The sequence below is a fragment of the Carcharodon carcharias genome, chromosome 12, assembly GCF_017639515.1.
Source record: "Carcharodon carcharias isolate sCarCar2 chromosome 12, sCarCar2.pri, whole genome shotgun sequence".
Taxonomy (NCBI): Eukaryota; Metazoa; Chordata; class Chondrichthyes; order Lamniformes; family Lamnidae; genus Carcharodon; species Carcharodon carcharias.
In genome coordinates this window covers 18,566,197-18,586,322 of record NC_054478.1, presented here as the reverse complement: position 1 = coordinate 18,586,322, position 20,126 = coordinate 18,566,197, and the positions used below count along the sequence as shown (strand labels likewise).

Genomic DNA, 20,126 nt, shown 5'->3' with positions numbered 1-20,126 from the left:
ACCAGCAGCTGGAGATGTCGGGCAGGAGGGCAAGTCGGGTGGACACTTGGCTGCCCATTTCTCGGACGAGTGCTTCGCAGTCCTTGTGGAGGTGGTCAGTGTCAGGCGGCACACTCTAGTACCCAGGAATGGCAGAAGGAGGCTACTGCACCTGACTACCGCGGTTTGTCAGGTTGCAATGGCACTGCAGGTAGAGAGTGGACAAATCAATGCTCCTCTGTCATTTCAGGAGAAGAGAAGCCACAACACCAACACCAACGAAAGAACTAAGACAGACGGAGGCCCCCCAAACCTCGTTCTGATGAGGTATGAAATGGCTCCCTTGGAGCTGGAGAACCACCACCCACCTCAGTCAGCCAGCTGTGGAGAGGTAGGGGTCTTTGACGAAGGTAAGGGTGCAGTGCACAGAGATGAGAGTTTTGGATTGTGCAAACATTCTAGTGTAGTCTCTTCATTAAAGGGAACCTGAAACCTGGATTCCCCATTGATCATTGAAAGATGATGGCACCACGATGCAGATCTCCATTGTCTCACCAGGGCGCCTGGCATGCGCAGTGACAGTGTGATAACTTTAACTGATGACATGTCGTTGTTCTCCCCTAGAATCACCCGCTCGCCCCTGAATGCAGGACCTGAAGAGCCACCCTTGATGCCAGATGACCACTGGGCTTTAGATGCACCTGCGTCACACCCGTTCTCTGCACCAAGCACCAGCGCAGATACCAGCATCTTGGTGGGCATTAGATTGTCGGCTAGAGTGGTAGTGCATAATAGTGAAGGCACTTCACACTCACTTGAGGAGTAGTGGAGGCAGAGAGTGCCCATGGTGCCAGCAGTTGAAGGACTGCTGGAGACCAGGATGATGCTGATTCAAAGGCAGCTGATGAGCCTCTGGAGTCATCCATTCGGCTGCACAGCAAGATGTGTGGGAGGATCTGGCAGAGATCCATGTGGGTCTGCGTGCCATGGTCTCTGTCATTGAGGGGTCCATGCAGAGCATGAGCATGGCCAAGTGCACTGCCTCGTCCATTGAAAGAGTTGTGACTCTCATGGAGAGGCAACTCCAGGAACAGAATCAGGGGTTCCTGAGGTTGTGTGTGGACCTGCAAGCCCTCACACATGCAATGACCTCAGGAAGTCAGTGCCAGTGTGAGAGATGGATGAGGCACCCAGTCTCCCAGCTAGGTGTCCGTCCATCAATGGTGAGCAGGGAGGTCCAGAGTGACCTCACATTGGCGCACAAGCTGCTTGTTATCTCTGTGGGCTTCTCTCAGGGCATTCTGGATGATGGCAGCAGCTCCTCCGCCCCTCTGCCAGTGACTGTGGCATCTGATGAGGCTGCAATGACTGGGGAGATGCCAGCTGTGGCACTGGCCACTCCTTTCCAGGTGGGGCCAGCATGAGTTCCACTGGCCAGAGGATGACCGCCAAGGTTATCAAGGCCAATAGGACAGCAGAGTCAGCAGCTGTCTCCAATGCCAGTGCCAGCGAGGAGTGGGGGGTGGGGGGGGTTTGCGGTGGGGGGGGGGGGGGGGGGTGGGGAGGGGGGGTGGGGGGGGGGGGTGCGGCGGTTATGGTGTGTGTGCAACAAAACGCAGCACTCGCAAACGTAAGCTTAAGGATCCATGGACACTAGAGGAACTGTTCATGGGTGATCTTCTGTCCTGCCAAGTTTTGTTAATGTTTACTGGTGTAACCATTAACACTATATATAGCTCTGTTTATTCGGTGTGAGTGCCAACATGATATAAATTTTGCTTTTGTCTTCATGACCTGAGTGTGCTTTGCTTGTTTTGTAGGTACAGGGCACGCCAGTATCTCATGCTGGATGTGTTTGTCTCTAAACTTTATCACACAAGCACTGAGTGGGCTTTGGGTTCAAAGGAAAGGGTTGATTCAGATATCCGGGATGGAGATGGCACCTCTGGCATGAGGTGGAAGCAGATCTTTGGCAGCCTAGCTGAAGGAGCCTTAGATCAAGGCATCCCTGGTGCCTCTGCCTCCCTCAAGGATACAGAGGTCTGTGTATACATCTTCAGTGTGTTCTTCCCCAGGATCCTCTTCTGACTCAGCACTGGATTCATCCTCTGTGGCCTGTGGAGCTGCCTCAAGATCCTCTTCCTCCAGTAGATCCCCCCTTGCCAGAGTCAGATTGTGAAGAGTGCAGCATGTAACCACTATCAGTGACACACGCTCTGGGGGGTATTGTAATCCTCCCCCTGAATGGTCCAAGCATCAGAAGAGCATCTTCAGATGAACTATGGTCCTCTCTATCACTGCCCTTGTGGAGGCATGACTCATATTATAACGTTGCTCTGCTTCTGTTCTTTGGTGGTGGAGAGGCGTCATAAGCTGCCTTCTCAACCAATAGCCCTTGTCACCCAGCAGCCATCCATCCAGTCAAGGTGAAGCAGTGAACAGCCTCGACACCTGGGAGCTGCCAGGGTAATCTTGCACAGACTTGCAGAATCTGTGTCTTGTGGTCACAAACTATCTGGATGTTCATTGAGTGAAATCCCTTCCTGTTGACAAAGGCACCCGGCTGACCCTCTAGCACCTTGATGGCCACATATGTGCAGTCAACTGCACCCTGGACATGGGAGAACCCAGCAATCATTGCAAAGCCTCCGGCTTGCTCAGCCTGGCTGGCCTCGTCCCTATGGAAATGAATGAATGTCGTCACCCACCTGGACAGAGCTTCTGTCACCAGCTTGATGTAACAGATGATCGGGAGACTCCACACAGATTCCCCACTGACCCCTGGAAAGAGCCGGAGGCATAGAAGTTGAGGGCCACTGTGACCTGCAGAGCCACTGGCATGGGGTGTCCATCCACACAGTCAGAGCTGATCTCAGGCCCAATCATCTGAAAAATGAAGGTCACTGTCTCCCTTGAGAGGTGGAGCCTCCTTCGGCATTGCACCTCAGATATGTTGAGGTAGCTGCATCACTGCCTGTAAACCCTGGCAGCGGGATAGTGGCGTCTTCTGCGGCCCCTTATGCCTTGGACTTCCTGCTGGCCCTGTGCCCATTGTGCCTGCCACAGGTCCCTCCCTCCCCTGGAAGCTGGATATGCACACCTGGCCTCCTCTCCCTCCTGCCCCTCTCTTCCTCCTCAGAGGAGGTGCCACCAGCAGAGACCAGAATCCCCAATTCCAGGGTAACAGAAGGCTGTCTGATACCTGGAAGGGTCCACACAGTCAAAATCCTCCAAGGGCCTTGGAGACACCAATGAGTCCTGAAACGAAGCCTGGAAATGCTAAGACTGAACCTCAGAACCGAGATGAAGCTGTCAAGTTCAAACAAGCAACCAGCAGCAAACTATCTCCTAAACTCCCCACTACCCACAATGGCAATGCTGCTGACCCTTTTTATCCCGCTTTTGAATGAGATTTCGTTAAAAGTGGGCTGCTCACCTGCTTGGTTTGCCCCTGCAGCGAGCGTGAAATCGCATGGACAATGTAAAATCGGGATCGATTGCCTTTTTAATGGCCTTAAGTGGCCCTTTAATTGTTGGCGGGTGCAGCTCCGATACCCGTGCATGCCTGCTAACCTGAAGATCGATCACATGCAGGATGACATGGGGATGCTCGCCCAACATCATCTTGCGCTATTTCACGTCCATTCGGGTCGAATACGCGCTGGCCCGTGAGACGTGAAATTCTGGCTCTGGAATTCTTTTCCACAAAAAGCCACTGAGGCTGAGGGTCAGTTGAAAGCGATCAGTTTAGAGCATTAAGGGTTACAGAAGTAGGGCGAGTAGATGGAATGAAATTGCAAATCACTCATGATCTAATTGAATAGCAGAACAGGCCCAAGGGGGCTGAATGGGCTCCTCTTGTTCCCCTATTCCCGTAACCACTGTGCCAATAGTGCACAGGCAGGCCTGATAGCTTCTGTGGGAAGTTGCCATTCTTGTGCCGCTGTGGCAGACCTCATCCAAAAGACAGCACCTCCAACAGTGCAGCACTCCCTCAGTCATGTACTGGAGTATCAGTCTTGAAACAACAAGCTTCAGACCCAGGGATGACAGTGCTACCCACTGAGCCACAGCTGTCACCCATAACTACAAAGTCCCAGCATCATAATTTTTAAAAATTAAATAATTACAAGGATTTTTAAAAAAATACATATTTAATATATTACTTTGATTTCTATAGATTTTTAAATGTTTGTTGATACTAAGTAGAACGAGGAATAATTCACTGATTGGAGATTTTTGCTGCAAATGTTCTTCATTAACTTCTGTGTCATTGAATGGCAGTGATAAGAGTAAGCTAGGCATCTACTTGTACACTAACAACTGTCAATGTTCACAAACACCCAAAATGCTCCTATATTACTTTTGTGCAAGAGCAGAAATTGATCAATAACATCTGGGTAAACTTAGTGCACATGGGAATGCAATGCAAGTCCACATGAGCTCCACCAAGTCAAAGAGTATCCAAAAGGTACTGTAGTGTGGTGGTTATGATAAGGGGGTAGGAATCCAGAGGCTTGGATGTGAATGTGAGTCCTAAATTCCATTGAGAATTTGAATTTAGTTTTGAAAAATAGCTGGGACCAGTAAAAGTAACCATGAAGTTGTTGGATTGTTGCAAAAACCCAATTGGTTCAATAATGTCCTTTCAGGGAGCAACAAACTGGCCGTCCTCACCTGGTCCGGCCTATACGTGACTCCAATCCCACAGCAATGCGGTTGACCCTGAAATGCCCTCTAAAATGATCTAGCAAGCCGCTCAGTTGAATGAATTTGCTCACAGTTTAAGGAGAAGACTCAGCTCTACCTTCTCAGGGGAAAGCTTTCCAGCGGTGCTCACTTTCCAAGAAGGAATAAAGTAAAAAAAATTCCAGAAGAGCCCAGAAATTCTGTGGAGTTCTATTGTCTCTCTCTCTCTCTAACTCCAAGGTAACTACATGCAGCAGTCAATTTCTTGTTAACTTTGTTCTTAGGCTAGGGGTAACACTGGCAAAGCCCCTTTTATTGCCGATCCACATTTGCCTTGAGAAAGTGCTCTCTGCTTGGTTTGTAGAAATCGCCTTTTTTTAAAAGCATCATGACTTGTTAGGGCATCTCAGAGGGCATTGACATTAGGAGGAGACAGTGGTGTAGTGCTGATGTCAATAGGCAAATAATCCAAAGATCCAAGCTAAGATGCTGGGATATGAGTTCAAATCTCACTCATGGTGTCATTAATAAATCTGGAGTTGAAAGCTAGTCTCAGTAATGAAGTTATTATTGATTGTCATAAAAACCTGTTTGGTTCACTGCTGTTTGTTAAAACAGTTACCTGGCCTGGCCTAAATATAACCCCAGGCCCACACAATGTGGTTGACTCTTTACAGCCTACTAGAACGGACTAGCAAGTCACTCAGTTCAAGGGTGATCAGGGCTGGACAAGAAATGCTGCCCTTGCCAGTGACACCCACATCCCATGAACGATTAAAAGAATGAAAGTCAACCACAATGTGTGCCAGAGCAGGTCTCCATCTTTGAAGAACATTCATGAAAATATTGTGTTTTTCGAATAACTCAGCAGCCTTGTGGTCATTTATTTTCCTGATGCAAGTTTACAAATGACCAGCTTTATTAAATTCCTAGCGGTGCTGAAAGTCTGACTGGTGGACAGATCTCGGCATGTGGGGCTTCCACCCCCAGGGTCCTTGATCACAGGGAAGGCCCGCTGCTGGCTTGTCAAGTGCCTGAGTAGAACAAGATGTGGCAGGCCTTCCTGGAAAGAGGCAATGCGGGCTTCTCACTGGCTCCCCGGCCAGTGGCCGAGACCCCCCCTCCCCTTCCACAAGATTCTGTCCATTGATTCTGAAATGGCCTAGCAAGCCACTCAGTTGTGTCAAAACTATGAGGAATGGGTAATAGATGCTGGCCTTGCCAGCAATACCCACACCCTGTGAATAAATGTTTTAAAAACTTTGAATGCTTGACCTCTGGGTTGTTAGTATCACAACCACTGCACTGCTTTATCATTGGTGTCTCTGTTGTGAGGGAGCTGAATTAACCACACAATTGAGAACACAACGCCCAGGCTGTATGGTATGCTTTCCTTTGTGTGCACACTGGAATACATTGTTGGCTGGTGTGGTGGGTACTGATTCTCTGTAGCCATTTGAGAGGGGGAAGGAGGGGGTTCATGCCTGGGGCAGAGATTGCAGGTAAATGTCATAGAAGGTACGCGTCTTCGTAGAGAACATGTGGTCCATGAGATCTCCTGGATTGGTTTTGATCACCTGAGGGAACAGGAAAGAATTTTTCCCAGAATATTTCCCATATTGTTTTTTTCCCCCTATGGGTTCCTTGTCTCTCCCAGGAGATTACATGGATGTTGGGAAGGTTCGGTGGGGGTGGAGGAGCGGTGTGGGTTGGGATTGGGGTTGGGTGGGGAAAGGACGTGTGACAGGGGAGGCATATGAAGTATCTGATCACAATGCTCCAGACATCATGTGTTTGGGGCAAGCTTGATGAACCAGCTGGTCATTTTCTGTCTGTCATTTTTATGTATTCGCTAAATTGCCAATTATATATTTACACCCAAACACACATAGACATACAAGGAAGCTACAATATAGAAATAAGACAATCCTTGTGGGAGCTTACCATCCACATGATCAAATAGCACTAAACACATTTCCCCAGCCCTGTTCTATACACCTTTCCCTTCAGGCGAAGTTAATATCCTTTCTGCACATCACAAGAAAATATAACCCAAAAATGCTTCATTGTCAGTTATGTGTAGGGTTCTTCATAGAGTTCTAGATCTGACTCAGAAGCTTTGCCAAGATAATGGCTTGCATCAAGACTTCAGCAACATCTATTTAAACAGAAAAAAAGCAAAAAAAAAAAGACCTTGGTGATCGAGAAAAATACGAATATACGGGCATCCAGATTAGGAGCAGGGATAGGCCATTCGGCCCTTCAAGCCTGCTCCGCCATTTTCAAACAGATCATGGCTGATCTGATTGTGGCCTCAACTCCACTTTCTTTCCTACCCCCATAACCCTTGACTCCCTTATCTGTCGAGAATCTGCCTTGCTTTGCCTTAAAAATAGTCAACGACCCTGGATACAAGTTCTCCGGGGAAGAGAGTTCCAGAGACTCATGACACTCTGTGGAACTCTCTTCCCCAGACAGACAATAAAATGATACTTATCCTAGTCCTTTAATATGTTGACTTGTAGCCTAGATCCAGGTTGTGAAGCTCCCTCTTTAAGTTTTGTGCCAAAACAGTTTTCATCAAAATAAGGAGAGAATCATGAAATTCAGTCTTGAAGTAAAAAAGTTCAAGTCTCTAAGGGAATCAAGGATATGAGAATGAAGCAGAAAAGTGAAGTTGAGGTAAGGGATCAACCATGATCTTATTGAACTGTGCAGCAGGCTCGAGGGGCCGAATGGCCTACTCCTTTTTTTTATATTCTAATGTTCTATTGGGTAACTATGTGCCACAAGGCATTAGACAATTTTCTTTTATGTTTGAGACCTAGTTTCAAATCCAGCCTAGGGTAAAGGGCCATGGGCCCATCTGCTGGTTTCTTGTTTGTTTTGGATGTGAAGATGGATGTTTTTTTTTAAATATTTTGGGAATATTTCTGGTATTCTGTAAAGAAGTCTGTGTGCGTATGTATGTGTGTGTGTGTGTCCAGGATTAATTGAACTGGGGGAAGGTTAGTAAAGACAGCTTGTCTGTGGGAACTGAGAGATGAAAGTAAAGGGGCTGGATGCATGCATTTGTAATGAGAGGCTCTGGTGAAGGAGTTATGAGTAAATAGGTTGGGTTTTTACATTTTCCTTAGATGATAGAGTCTTGGCTTTTCAGCTGTTAAATTTCAAAGGGTAGTTTAGAGGTGGCAACTGTTACAATTTTAAAAGGTTTCATAAGTAAACAAGGGGAGGTTATTAAATTTTATTTGACCCAAAAATGGAGGCAACAGGAAAGCATGAAAGATTTTTATGTTTTGGTTGAGTTCAAAGAGGTGCTGAGAACAATGGAATCTAAGATGAAAGGGAAAAAAGATATTTAAGGAAAGACTTTTAGTTGAGCTGTGGTGGCTTGTGGGGAAGATGCCCTGAGACCGTCTCTGTGCTGAGAAAACATGTGAAATCTGAAACAGCCACCCCACTGGGACCAGAAAAAATCTTTGTCTCAGAAAGCAGTTTGTTTCTGAAACTTTCTTGGATTCCCATAGCAGAGTGGAAGAGAGTGAGAAGCCGTGTGGTATACTTTTATGAAAGTGACAGCAATTTTTGCCTTGGGTAATATTATTGGATTTGTATAGTTAAAAATCTGTAAGGGGGCTGTTACCAAGTGGTTTACTTGTGTGTTCTGACCAAATGTTTTTTTGTTGGGGGGGGGGGGGGTTGGGGGGGGGGGGGGAGGCTGTTTTAACTGTGTACCTTTAATCTTATGTGCTTAAGTTTATTCTTCTCCTTGTTAATAAATGTTTTAATTTTAAAATCCATTAAGTTTTATTGGGATTCTATGCTTCTAGGATCAGGGGTTTTCTCCTCATTTTCAAAATAGAAAAAAAAAGTTATGATCAGTAAGACAAGCTCCCTTCTGGGATTTGGCTTGCTCAGCGAATAACGTCGGCTGTGGTGGTAACATGGACAGGCGCAATCCAGTATCTACTGGGTGAGAACGTATTGCATAGATGGGTCGGTCAGTCCTCCCAGAGAGGTTAAAGTTAAGGGAAGGTTGGTACTGGGAATGTGCAGTGGTGAGTGGGTCCTTGCATTTACACTGCCAAATCCAACCACTTTAAACCCAGTGCCAGAATGACAGATAGACCCCAAAACAAACGGGATCGGCCAGCTGGATTCAAGCAGCGTGACTGGAATCACGTTCTGGAATCCGACTTAAAACAGCACCAATATCAAAAGCGAGTGAAACACTAAATCTGTTTTCTTTTCCCCTTAAAAAAAAAAGATTGCTGTGTTGAATAGAGACTAAATCTAGTTTAAAATCAGATATAATAAAAGCAAAATACTGAGGGTGCTGGAAATCTGAAATAAAAGTAGAAAGTGCCAGAAATACTCCACAGGTCTGGCAGCATCTGTGGAGAGAGAACAGAAGTCAGTTCGAGTCCAATCGTCTTCGGATCTGTGTTCTGTTTCTCTCTCCTGCCACACCTTCTGAGTTTTTCCAGCACTTTCTGTTTTTATTTAAAATCAGCTACATTGAGTACTCAGACTGGTATTTTTTAAAAAAAAAAATCTGCGGCATTGTGTAAAATACTAAACTTGGTTTACAAAAGCTGTTTTCGGTTAAACACTGATTAAAATCCCTTAAAACGACAAAATATTAACTTAAAACACACACACTCACGAACAGCCTTTTCAGTCCTGCTTGTTTGTGTCATTGTCCATTGGGGGAAAAAAATAACAACCATTGGGCTGGTCAGTGATACAGCGAACACCTGAAGGGGTTTATTACAGCCAGAATGCAAGGAATTGGGCTTCGCTAACTATCTGTAAACACCGCTCGCTTGGGGAAAAAAAATGTAAACCCGCTACGCTTTAATCCACCTGTCATCTTCGCCCTATCAGTGTCTTGATATCTCGCCTCCTAAAGAGAGAAATGTCTTTGCACAGCTGTTTATTACAGCGGCTAGAGCAAATGTTGAGGCAGAATCCGTTGTATAATTGAAGGAAGAAAACATTAAATAACTGATAGGAAAGATACTCTGGGGAGAGAGCGAGGCAGTGGGATTAGTTGAGGGTTACACCAGCGGAGGGCTGGCACGATGGGTCTAATGGCCTTTTGTGCTGCAAACTATACGGTTTTTTCCCCCAATTTTTCAAAGGCCCGTTTGCTGACTGTTTATTTAACACATCGACTGTTGTGCGATCGGCGACGTGAGATTTGTATCCACCACCTCTCTGGCTCTCTGACCCTTGTTGTCCAGCCCCATTACGGAGTTCTCTTGTCGCCCAGACTAACTTTTGCTGAAATGTTAACCGTGTCTTTGTCACGGAGATTTAATCAAAAGAATAATACCAAACAGCGCGGAAATAAGCTTCCAAAAAGCTCGGTATTCTCATTAGAAATGAGAATTGGCCCTTAACACTTCGATATTCGTTCAATGGTTTATGTGGATAAAAATTGCAAGGTAAAGTGGTTGGGGGGTGGGGGGGGGGTGGTGGGGAGGGCACAACTGGATAGCTCTTGCAAAAAGCCAGCACTGGCAAAATGGGCCGGATGGCCTCCTTCTATGCTTTTTGATTCTGTGATACACCCGAGCCCTTCGCCCTGGATGTCCTGCCCACACTTACCTTTGTCAACTTCCTTTCTCACAAACTCCTTCATTCCTGGATCCGCATTCTCCGTGTTTCCTCTGCACTTTCCCATTCTAACACCGGGTCACACTTTCACCAGGTCATTTGGAACTCTGAACTATGACTGCAATGGAAAAGGGGATTGAAATGGGAAAGGGGAGTGGAATGGAGAAATCGGATTGAAATGGAAATGGGGTTTGTAATATGAAAAGGGGGCTTGCAATGGGAAAATGGGGGATTGCAATGGCAAAGTGGAATTGCAGTATGAAAAAGGGGATTGCATTCTCCAATCCTTCATCTCAACTAGTTCCTGCCCAAATGGTCATCCGGGAAATGCAAACTCTAAACGGATCTGTACAACACACCGCCCAAGCCACGGTTGGATTGTAAATAATGATGGACACTAGAATTTTCATACATTGAAACCATCAACAAAAAAAACCCGATCGAACACTTCCTTCATCTTCAGAAACCCTGATCCCAAATCTAACCCCAAACCTTAAACTTTGTCAAAAATGCCTTTGCGTTGCAATGCAGGCCCATCCATTCTTATCAGAACCTCTCCTCTACTGTGTCACTGAAGGACACCGCACCATTCTGCTGCCACCTGTGTTTATATTACTTTTTGATTCTATTTATTTCTGGCAACCAGAAGATAGAACAAGAATCCTCCCAAAATAAGAGGTTAAGGTGTGTCCTGCACTAGGGTAGATTTCTGTTTAAAACCTCTGCCCTGTTAAATTGTGAAGAATGGATGACTCGAATCTTTGAAATCTAGGACCATTGGACCGAGGTTAACAGATCACGATGAAACCCACAACAATGCCCCTCATTAAGAAGGGCGGCAGAAGGTTGGACCTCTCTTCCCGTGGTCAATTATGAATTCCAAATTTGAGATTGATCAATTTCTTGCTACAGAAGTTGTAACATTTAACTGAAGATCACCCTAAGCATCAAGTTCGACAATGTATCAATTTTCTTGATACGATTATCCCGAAGCAGACACGATGGGCCAAATGGCCTATTTCTGTGCCGTAAACTTTATATGATTACAACCTAGTGTTATACATGGTTTTAGGAAAAGGATCTCAAGAGATGCTGAGCAAAGGTGTCAGGAGGCAACTCATCTACTGTTGAAACCCTTATCCATGCCTTCCTTACCTCCACACTCGACGATCCCAGCACACCCTTAGCTGCTCTCCCACATTCTACGCCCCCCGTAAACTTGAGATCCTCCAAAACTCTGTTGCCCCTGCCTTAACTCACAGCAAGTCCCATGCCCCAATCGCCCCTGTGCTGGCTGAAATACACTGGCCCCTTGGCCCAGCAGCCTCATGACTTTAAAATCCTCATCCTTGTTTTCAAACCCCTCCATGATCTTGTCCCTCCCTACCTCTGTCATCTCCTCCAGCTCCACCACCCTCCAACATAAGTGCACCCTCTAACCTTAGCCCCTTGGGCTTTCCCAATTATAATGACTCCGCCATTGGTGGCTCTGCCTTCAGTTGCCTAGACCCAAACTCTAAAACCCTCCCTTCACCTCTCCGCCTGGCTATCCCCCTTTAAGACCCTCCTTAAACCCCCCGTTGGTCATCTGACCTAATCTCTCCTTATGTGGCCTTAGGCCAGACTTTGTTTTATAATACTCCTATGAAGCATGCCTTATAGGCGCACGTCAGCCCTGACCTACCTCACTGACTGGGCTGAACGGCCTTCCTAGAAATACATTCAGTCTCACGCGTTATTAGTCGAATTGCGCAGTAAAAAGCATTTGATTCCAGCACCCGCACCACCAGCCCCCCCCCCCCCCCCACCCACCCAAACTTAATGTGTAAAATCGTAAAGGGACGCTGCGTGCAACCATTGAGAGGTTACAGTCAGAACCTCGACTGGTGCCCGCCAGAATGCAAGGGGGAAACAGGTCGGCCACATAAACAGGGGTTTAAAGTGTTAAGAGGCAAAACGAACGTTCCGTGGCGTCGGCGCATCAGTAAGATATCAGCCTCCATCCCTACCCGGGGTTATGCTTCCCGATTTCTGAAACCGTTTTAAGTGTTTAGACCCAAATCTGGACTCGCTTTTAATCAAATCCGGGTGGATTTGATGTCAAGTCACACGAGGGGTTATAACTGCAGCAAAGTGTCACACTTAATCACACAAACTCACAGCACGGAAGGAGGCCATTCGGCCCATCGTGCCCATGTCGTCTCCGTTTAATTCCAAAGCTCACCCAACTTTTCCCCCAGGGAACTGAATTGATTTTTTATTCCCCTTCCTTTTTCAAGTCAATATTCCTTCATTTTAGAAACAATATTGTGTGTGTGTGTGTGTGTGTGAAACAGATTAGACTGTTTACCCTAAAATCAGACAGCAGCTGCCTCCTATTCCTCATTCTACAATAAACACAGACGGTCACATGCAAAAACATCACAAGCACAAACCGAAGGCAGTTTCACCTTCCAGAGTCACCCGCTGGGAGCAAAGCTGGACTGTTTGTGTGAAGTGTGCAGTAAATGTGACTCCAAACTGTTTCTCTAAAATCAGACGGGGTGACTAGATGGGAAAAATGGGAAGGGGGGGGGGGCGGTATCGGCTAAAGTTAATCAATTGACCAGGAGAAACCACTATATAAATCTGTATGGCTCCATGTAGCTTTAATGAATCTCCCCGAGGTTCCCTCTGGTTCGCATCTTTCTACCTGTTTCGAAACACATCTCTGCCTGTCTGCCTCTCTCTCTCTCTCTCAGTCTCCGACCCTGCCTCTCTGTCTCTCTCTCCCTCTATCTCAGTCTTCGACCCTGCCTTTCTGTCTCAAAACAAGAACAGAAATTGCTGGGGAAAAGCTCAGCGGGTCTGGCGGCACCTGTGCAGAGAGAAATAAGAGTTAACGTTCCGAGTCCAGTGTGACTCTTCTTCGGAACTGCACTTCTGTCCCCCCGCCCCCCCCCCCAATCCCCATCCCCATCCCCATCTCCATCTCATTCAGTGTTAACTCTTTATCCCCGCCTAATGAGCGGCTCTCAATCTCTCTCCGTTTGTCCGTCCGTCTTATTCTTTTTTTTTTGCAGATCTCTTATCAGTCTCTTTCTTCCGTTCCCTCTATTTCTGTTTCTCTCTTTCGGTTCCCTTCTGCCTTTCCCTCTCGACGTCCCCCTGGCTTCATGTGTCCTCATCATGCAGGGCTTGTGTTCCATGCCTGTCGGGTAAGATAGTGCCAGGAAATCGGGCTGTGTGTGTCTGTGTAACTCTTTCGAATACAAACATGTTTCCATCTGTTCCTATTCAGATGAAGTTACATGTACATCGGCATTGTTTCTAACTTGTGCGTGCTGTGTGTCTACTCTTTCCTTCTCCCTCTGCCTGGCTGCGTGTCTCTGGCTCTCTCCTCGCAACCCTCGTTGGTGCATCTAACCGCATTATCTGCACCTACACACACACTGATCCCTTCATCCCGGATAATTTGCCGTGAAACAACCCACTTTCAGCTGCAGATTGAACTAATTTCTCCCAACAAGCAATTAGACTGACAAGGACAACCTTCCTTTGACGAAATTGGTTTCTTCACATCTTCACTCTCTCTCACACACACAGACACAGACACACAGGCTTGGCTTAAATAGCCAAGTGGTTGTGGTACTGGGCTTGTAACCCCAAGATCAAGAGTTCACATCTCACCATGGCAAACTATGAAACAATGTAACTTCATCTGAATAGGAACAGATGGAAACATGTTTGTATTCGAAAGAGTTACACAGACACACACAGCCCGATTTCCTGGTACTATCTTACCCGACAGGCATGGAACACATCGCCATTGTACCACATCATACCAGGTTACAAGTTTGCACTGGTGGCGTGTCCTGTAGGTGTTATTGTTTTATATATAAAGGCAAAATACTGCGAATGCTGGAAATCTGGAATAACAGAAGGGGAGTCATATTAGATTCGAAACGTTAATTCTATTTCTCTCTCTACAGAGGCCACCAGACCTGTTGAGATTTTCCAGCAGTTTCTGTTTTTATTTGACAGTCTATATGTTGATCTACCCACACACACACACATTAGAACAGTGACTACACACACAAAAAAATACACCTCGTCGCCTATTGAATCGTCTTTGGAATGCCCTAAGGCTGTGAAAGAGCTAGCACAGATAAGATGAGCCGAACAGCCTCCTTCTTTGCTGTACGTTTCTATGATTTTGGGAACTGGGTGCAACAGTTATCGGCAGACTTTAACCTGAGTGCTCCTTTTTTCTGTTCTGCGCTCTGTTTCGCTCTGGGATCACTATGTGTCTTAATGTAGGAACGACTCTTTTCGAATAGGAATCGCCGTGTCCCAACTGAGATGCACGTCTTTATGCCTATATGTAGATATATATGCACACACATTTGAAATAATATTTATATATAAAATACACATATTTATATATAATGTATGAGGGTTTACTATTTAATAATTTAATGTAATATTCACACACATTGCAGTGTGTGAACACCCCCTCCCCTAAAGACATTGATTTTTCGCGGTGTGAAATGCCGATCAGTCGGTACCGCGCCGATTATGTGGGACCCAGGCGAGATTAAGGGGCTTAATCCCACTTCCAATGTCAGAAGCGGCTGAGAGGGGGAACCGGAGCTTCCCCCGCCTCCCGAAGCACTCCGACACAGAACACTCTGGCAACTGTTCCTGCTCAAACGCAAAACAGATGCAGGGAGAGAACAAAAGCGGCTCCCACCCTTGAAAGAAACCCTCGCTCTGGAATAATGTTGAAACCTCTGGATGTAACACACAGCCTGAACGGACAGGACATCTGGACACCTCGTTTCACAGGGAGTCTCGCCAAATGGAAATAGAAGGCGCTCTATCCAGCAATTCCACAGAGTAATTCGATTAAACTTTTTTTAAAAAAAAACACAAACTGTGAAACGATGAAATGTTCCCCCGAGCAGTTTCGACTTGAAGCACATTTCTCTCTCAGTTCCTTTACCCGATTTCTCAGCGAACTCTCCGTGCGGCACCCGGCTGGTCCCCAAATAATATTCTCGGGGAATAATTATCACCGTGAAACGGGAGGGTGGGGGTGGTGGTTGGGGGGGAGAAACAATTCCGCAGCACAACCGAAAAAGATCGAAACGAATGAAAGAGCAAGTTGGCTGGTAGCCTTTGCAGCCAACTAACTCGTCCCTGGCCCACTTTACATAATCGTAGACTCTTACAGCACAGGAGGGGACCATTCAGCCCATCATGCCCGTGCTGGCTCTTTGAAAGAGCTACCCAATTAGTTTCGCACCCCCTGCTCTTTCCCCATCGCCCTGCACATGTCTTTCCCGCCGCCCCCACCCCGCCCCCCCCACCCCCTCAAGTATCTATCCCATTCCCTTTTGGAGGTTATTATTAAATCTACTCCCACTGCTCTTTCTGCACAGTCCGGACCACGAGAAATCGCTGGGTAAGAATAAAATACCACCCCCCCACCCCCCCCACCGGTTAATCTGTCAATTCTCTTCCCTCTGGTTACCGACCCTCCTGCTACTGCAGTTTCTCCTTGTTTACTCTTATCCAAACCCTCCCTGATTTAAATCTCCTTTCACCCTTCCCGCTCTAAGGAGAACAATCCCAGCTTCTCCATTTCCACAATGAACTTTGGTGGTCCGTCAAGAACCAGTCCCTGGGAATTATTCATTTTCCGAACGAGCGCATCTTAAAAAAAAACTTCGCAAAGTTGCACCAAAAAAAAAAGTTTGTTTTAAAGTCTTAACAGCAGCGGGTTTTTAACGGTGAATTAAAAGACGGGTGTTGTGTTACTCACTGGTGTAGTCGGGTAGTCTCGGTATCATCATGCCGGCGGTTTGAGCCCGGAGCCAGTGGTCCAACGGGAAGGATCCGGCCGCCGCCGCCGCCGCCGCCGCCGCCGCCGCCTTCAGGTGCTCGGGGTGCGGCTGGGGCAGCTGCGGGAAGCCGCCGTACGACAGAGCCGGGTGGTGGGCGCCCAAGGCCGGGTAGGCGTAGACCGGGTGCCCGTACATGGCTGGGATGCCGGCGTGGGACAGGGCGCCCGGCCCCGGCGGCTGCAGGTGGAGCAGACCCGGCTTGGGGACGATGCTGCTGGCCAGCGGCGGGGCGCCCGAGTGGGGCCGGGGGAGGGGTGGCGGGGGGGTCTCGGCGCGGGGGCAGGGGGTGGGGCTGCCCGCCGAACTCTCGGCCGCGGAGCTGGGGTCGAGGATCGGTGGCGAGGCGCTCGGCACGGCCCGGGGCGGCTCTTCGGCTAACAGGGCGTCGATCCGAAAGTTTTTCGACTTCTCCATGTTGCTGGGTGTTGGAGGTGTTGTGGTGTGTGGTGGGGGGGGGGTGGGGGGGGGTGGGGGGGTGGGTGGTGGTGGTGGGTGGGGGGGGGGGGTGGGGGTAGGGGGTAGGGGGTAGGGGGTGGGGGACCCTCTCAGCGTGATAACCGCCCCCTCTGAGATGCTGAGCAGGCGACTGTGCTGTCTAAGCCGGCGGTGCCAGCCTATAACACTCCTCTCTGTGTGTGTGTGTGTGGGTGTGTGTGGGTGTGGGCACTGCCTATCCCACTGACTACCTGTAGATCTCCACAACTCCTCTCACTGTGCCTGGGGACAGGGCAACTGTCTCTGTACAACACCCACTGCTACTCTCTATACATGAGTCACTTGGCTCAAGGTCTCTCCCTGTCTATTTACCTGGGTCAACTGACAATCCTGCAACTCCACCGTGCCCCAGTTTCGAATTCGTTTGTGTTTCCTCTACAGTTGATTTATCATTGTATGGCTCTCTGGGTCTTCCAGTCTGTATTCGTCCTGTCAGTCTCTCTCTGTGCGAATCTCTGGCCGTTTCTCTCTCTTAGCCTCCGTCTCTCCGTCACCCTATCTCTCAGCCCGTGACTGTCCCCCTCACTGCCTTTCTCTGTCCCTCACTCTGTGACTTTCCCCCGCTGTCTCAGTTTCGCTCCGTCTCAATCTGTCTGTGACTGTCTCTCCCTTTATGCCTTCCTGTCTCTCTCGGTGTCTCTGTGTGTGTGTGTGTATGTGTGTGTCTACCTCTCGCCGTCTTCTCCCTGTCTCACTCTACTTCGTTGTCTGTCTCTATCTCTCTTTGCCTATCTGTCTATCCCCCTCTTTTTTGTGCCTTATTTGCACTAGTCTACTCGGCTCTGGGTTTGTCTAAAATAAATATATATTTTTTTGAAATGCCTGTGTCTGGGGAATCCGCTAACTTTGCTGCGGCTTCGCTAGTCTCTCTCCCTCTCTCCTCTCTCTCGGTGTTGCAGTGAGTGCACAGAAGTCTTTGCCTTTGACAGTCTCTATGAAAATCTCAGCCCCCGGCGGGAGAGGGAACACCATTGGCCCACGCGCTACCCTGAGAGGAGCCTATTCAAAAGGCGTTTAATTAATTAATTACCCTCATTTGGGTGAAGCTCAATCGCGCTCTTGCCGGCGTAAAGGTTTAAATATTCATCGGATTCCGGTCCCAGTCCAGATGCAGCAACAAGGGAATGACAGGAGTGACTTGTTTGTAACTTGCTTTACGCGGAACCTGCTCATGGATATTTCAAATTAATTTAATCGTTAATTTAATCACTAAATTAATGTGCTCCTTGCCAAATTTCAACCGGTGCCTGCAATAAGAAATCTATTTTGTGTACGACAGAAATCACATTTTATTCGTTTATTTCCATTCTATAAAAGAAACATCGAAATGGATTGAACATCAAAGGATAATTTTTGTGTTTCTGATTTTTTCATCAAAGTTCCCACTGTTGTCAATTCTCATCCCCCCCCCCATCCCGTTCTGGATTGGTTTCAAACATTCACAGTGGTGGATTTTCGTTACAAGAGAAGGAGCTGATACCATATCGGAGATTTACCCTGATTGTAGGGAAAGAGCGGGCAGGAAGCGAGGTGCTTGGAAATCTCGGGGTTGAGCTCAGACAGACCTCGACCCCCCCCCCCCCAACTTCTCAACCCCTCCCTCCGCCCCCTTCTTTTTAAAAACCATCACACGGGACAGCAGAATGTGCCATGTGGAGAGTGCAGTCTCCAGAATTCTTAATTCATGTTTAAGGATTTGATGGAATAAGTAAGGAGAAACCGTTTCCACTGACAGAGAAGAGGAGGAGGAGGGGTGGGGGGTGTCAGAAAATATAGGACACAGGGTTTAAATAATCTGCAAGGGGCCAAAAGAGGAGATTGGGATTATTTTACGCAGCGAGTTGATGTGATCTGGAACTCGCTGTCTGAAAGGGCGGTGGATGCAGATTCAATGGGAACTTTCAAAAGGGAATCGGATAAATATTTGAAAAGGTCGGGGGTGAGGGGGGAGGGGGAAACCTGGTTTGTGATTATAGAGAAAGAGCGGGGGACAGCAGGACTGTTTACATAGCCCTTTTCAAAGCACCGGCACGATGGGCGGAATAGACTCCTCGGTTCTGTATGATTCTAAATGTAGACTTTGCAGGGCAAACTCACTAATTTATTGGCTTTAAACTCCCACTTTCCCCCCCCGATCCAGGCACTTTACGACCAAGACTTGGAACCCGTCTTAAAATAATTCAAATTTAAATCATTCAGTTCTGCTGGGATAATGGCAGCGGGTCCGGCAGCTCCTGTGGAGAGGGAAACAGGGTTTAACCTTTCGAGTCCAATATGACTCTCCTTTGGAAGAGAATCCAGCAATCCGCAGTCATTTTCTGTTCATCCGGAGGGAGTGGGATATTCGGGGCCATTTACTACAGGCCTAGGTTTTCAACTAAAAGGACCAATGACCAAAGCAGGAGGCAAAGGTGTGCGTTCAACTCACTGCATTTGAACGAAATATATTTTTTTTATAAATTGTGTGAAAATAAATTAATCCGGGAGCATAAAAAAAAGGGTAGTAGATTGGGCAGCAGAACAGACGAGTGTTATACCTGAGAGTTAATATGCAGAATTCAGGCCTGAGGTAATGATAAGACCCTGTAAGGTAAACACAAAATGAAACTTTCTTCATACCGGACAAGTAAAACACTTGCAGCTTTAAAATAAAGTGGAGAGGGAACGAAGGGTGCGTGATTTAAAATCGAAACTTTTAACGAAAGTTGTACAGAATACAGTCGAGCTATGGTCAGTGTAAACACTACACACTCGGTTTACTGTAATCTCATATCAGGAAGTCGAAATCGGTGAAAAAACGCCACCGGCGCCCCACAGCCCCCACCACCCCCCACCCTAATTTTCTCACTAATTCCTTCCTCAGAAGTTTCTGATCCCAGAGTTCGTTTAATTTTGCATTTCCTCTGTAGTTCTGGCTATGGATTCTCTCTCCCTCCTCTCTACTCAGTACAACTTGCCCCGTTATCTCTCTCTCTCTCTCTCCATCTATCTCTCCCTTGTCACTCTGGGACCTGACTCGCGTTTCACATCCTAACCTGTGTAGTTGGTCCGGGAGGGTGCAGAAGACGAGGGAATCTACGCAGGATCAGACTTTGTTATTAAACCACCTCTCAGTCCCTTACATATACCTTCCCCGTTTAATGTAAAATGATATATCTCGTTTCCAAAATATATATATATATATTAAAAAAAACCCCAGAAAGCGCTGGAAAGACTCAGCAGGTCTGGAGAGAGAAACAGCTTATCCAATCTCTTACACAACAAAAACAGAATTACCTGGAAAAACTCAGCAGGTCTGGCAGCATCGGCAGAGAAGAAAAGAGTTGACGTTTCGAGTCCTCATGACCCTTCGACAGAACTTGCGTTCGTACGGAACTCGAACGCAAGTTCTGTCGAAGGGTCATGAGGACTCGAAACGTCAACTCTTTTCTTCTCCGCCGATGCTGCCAG

At 47.3% G+C, this 20,126-nt stretch overlaps 1 protein-coding gene across 1 annotated transcript in view; it reads right to left on the bottom strand.

Annotated features, from left to right (window-relative positions):
* The window catches only part of mnx2b (motor neuron and pancreas homeobox 2b), a 50,105-nt gene extending 33,510 nt beyond the window's left edge, over positions 1 to 16,595 (bottom strand). The window contains exon 1 of the mRNA XM_041201212.1: positions 16,100 to 16,595. Within this exon, the coding sequence (XP_041057146.1) occupies positions 16,100 to 16,595 (496 nt within the window). The remainder of the gene's footprint in view (positions 1 to 16,099) is intronic.
* Between the last annotated feature and the right edge of the window lie 3,531 nt (positions 16,596 to 20,126).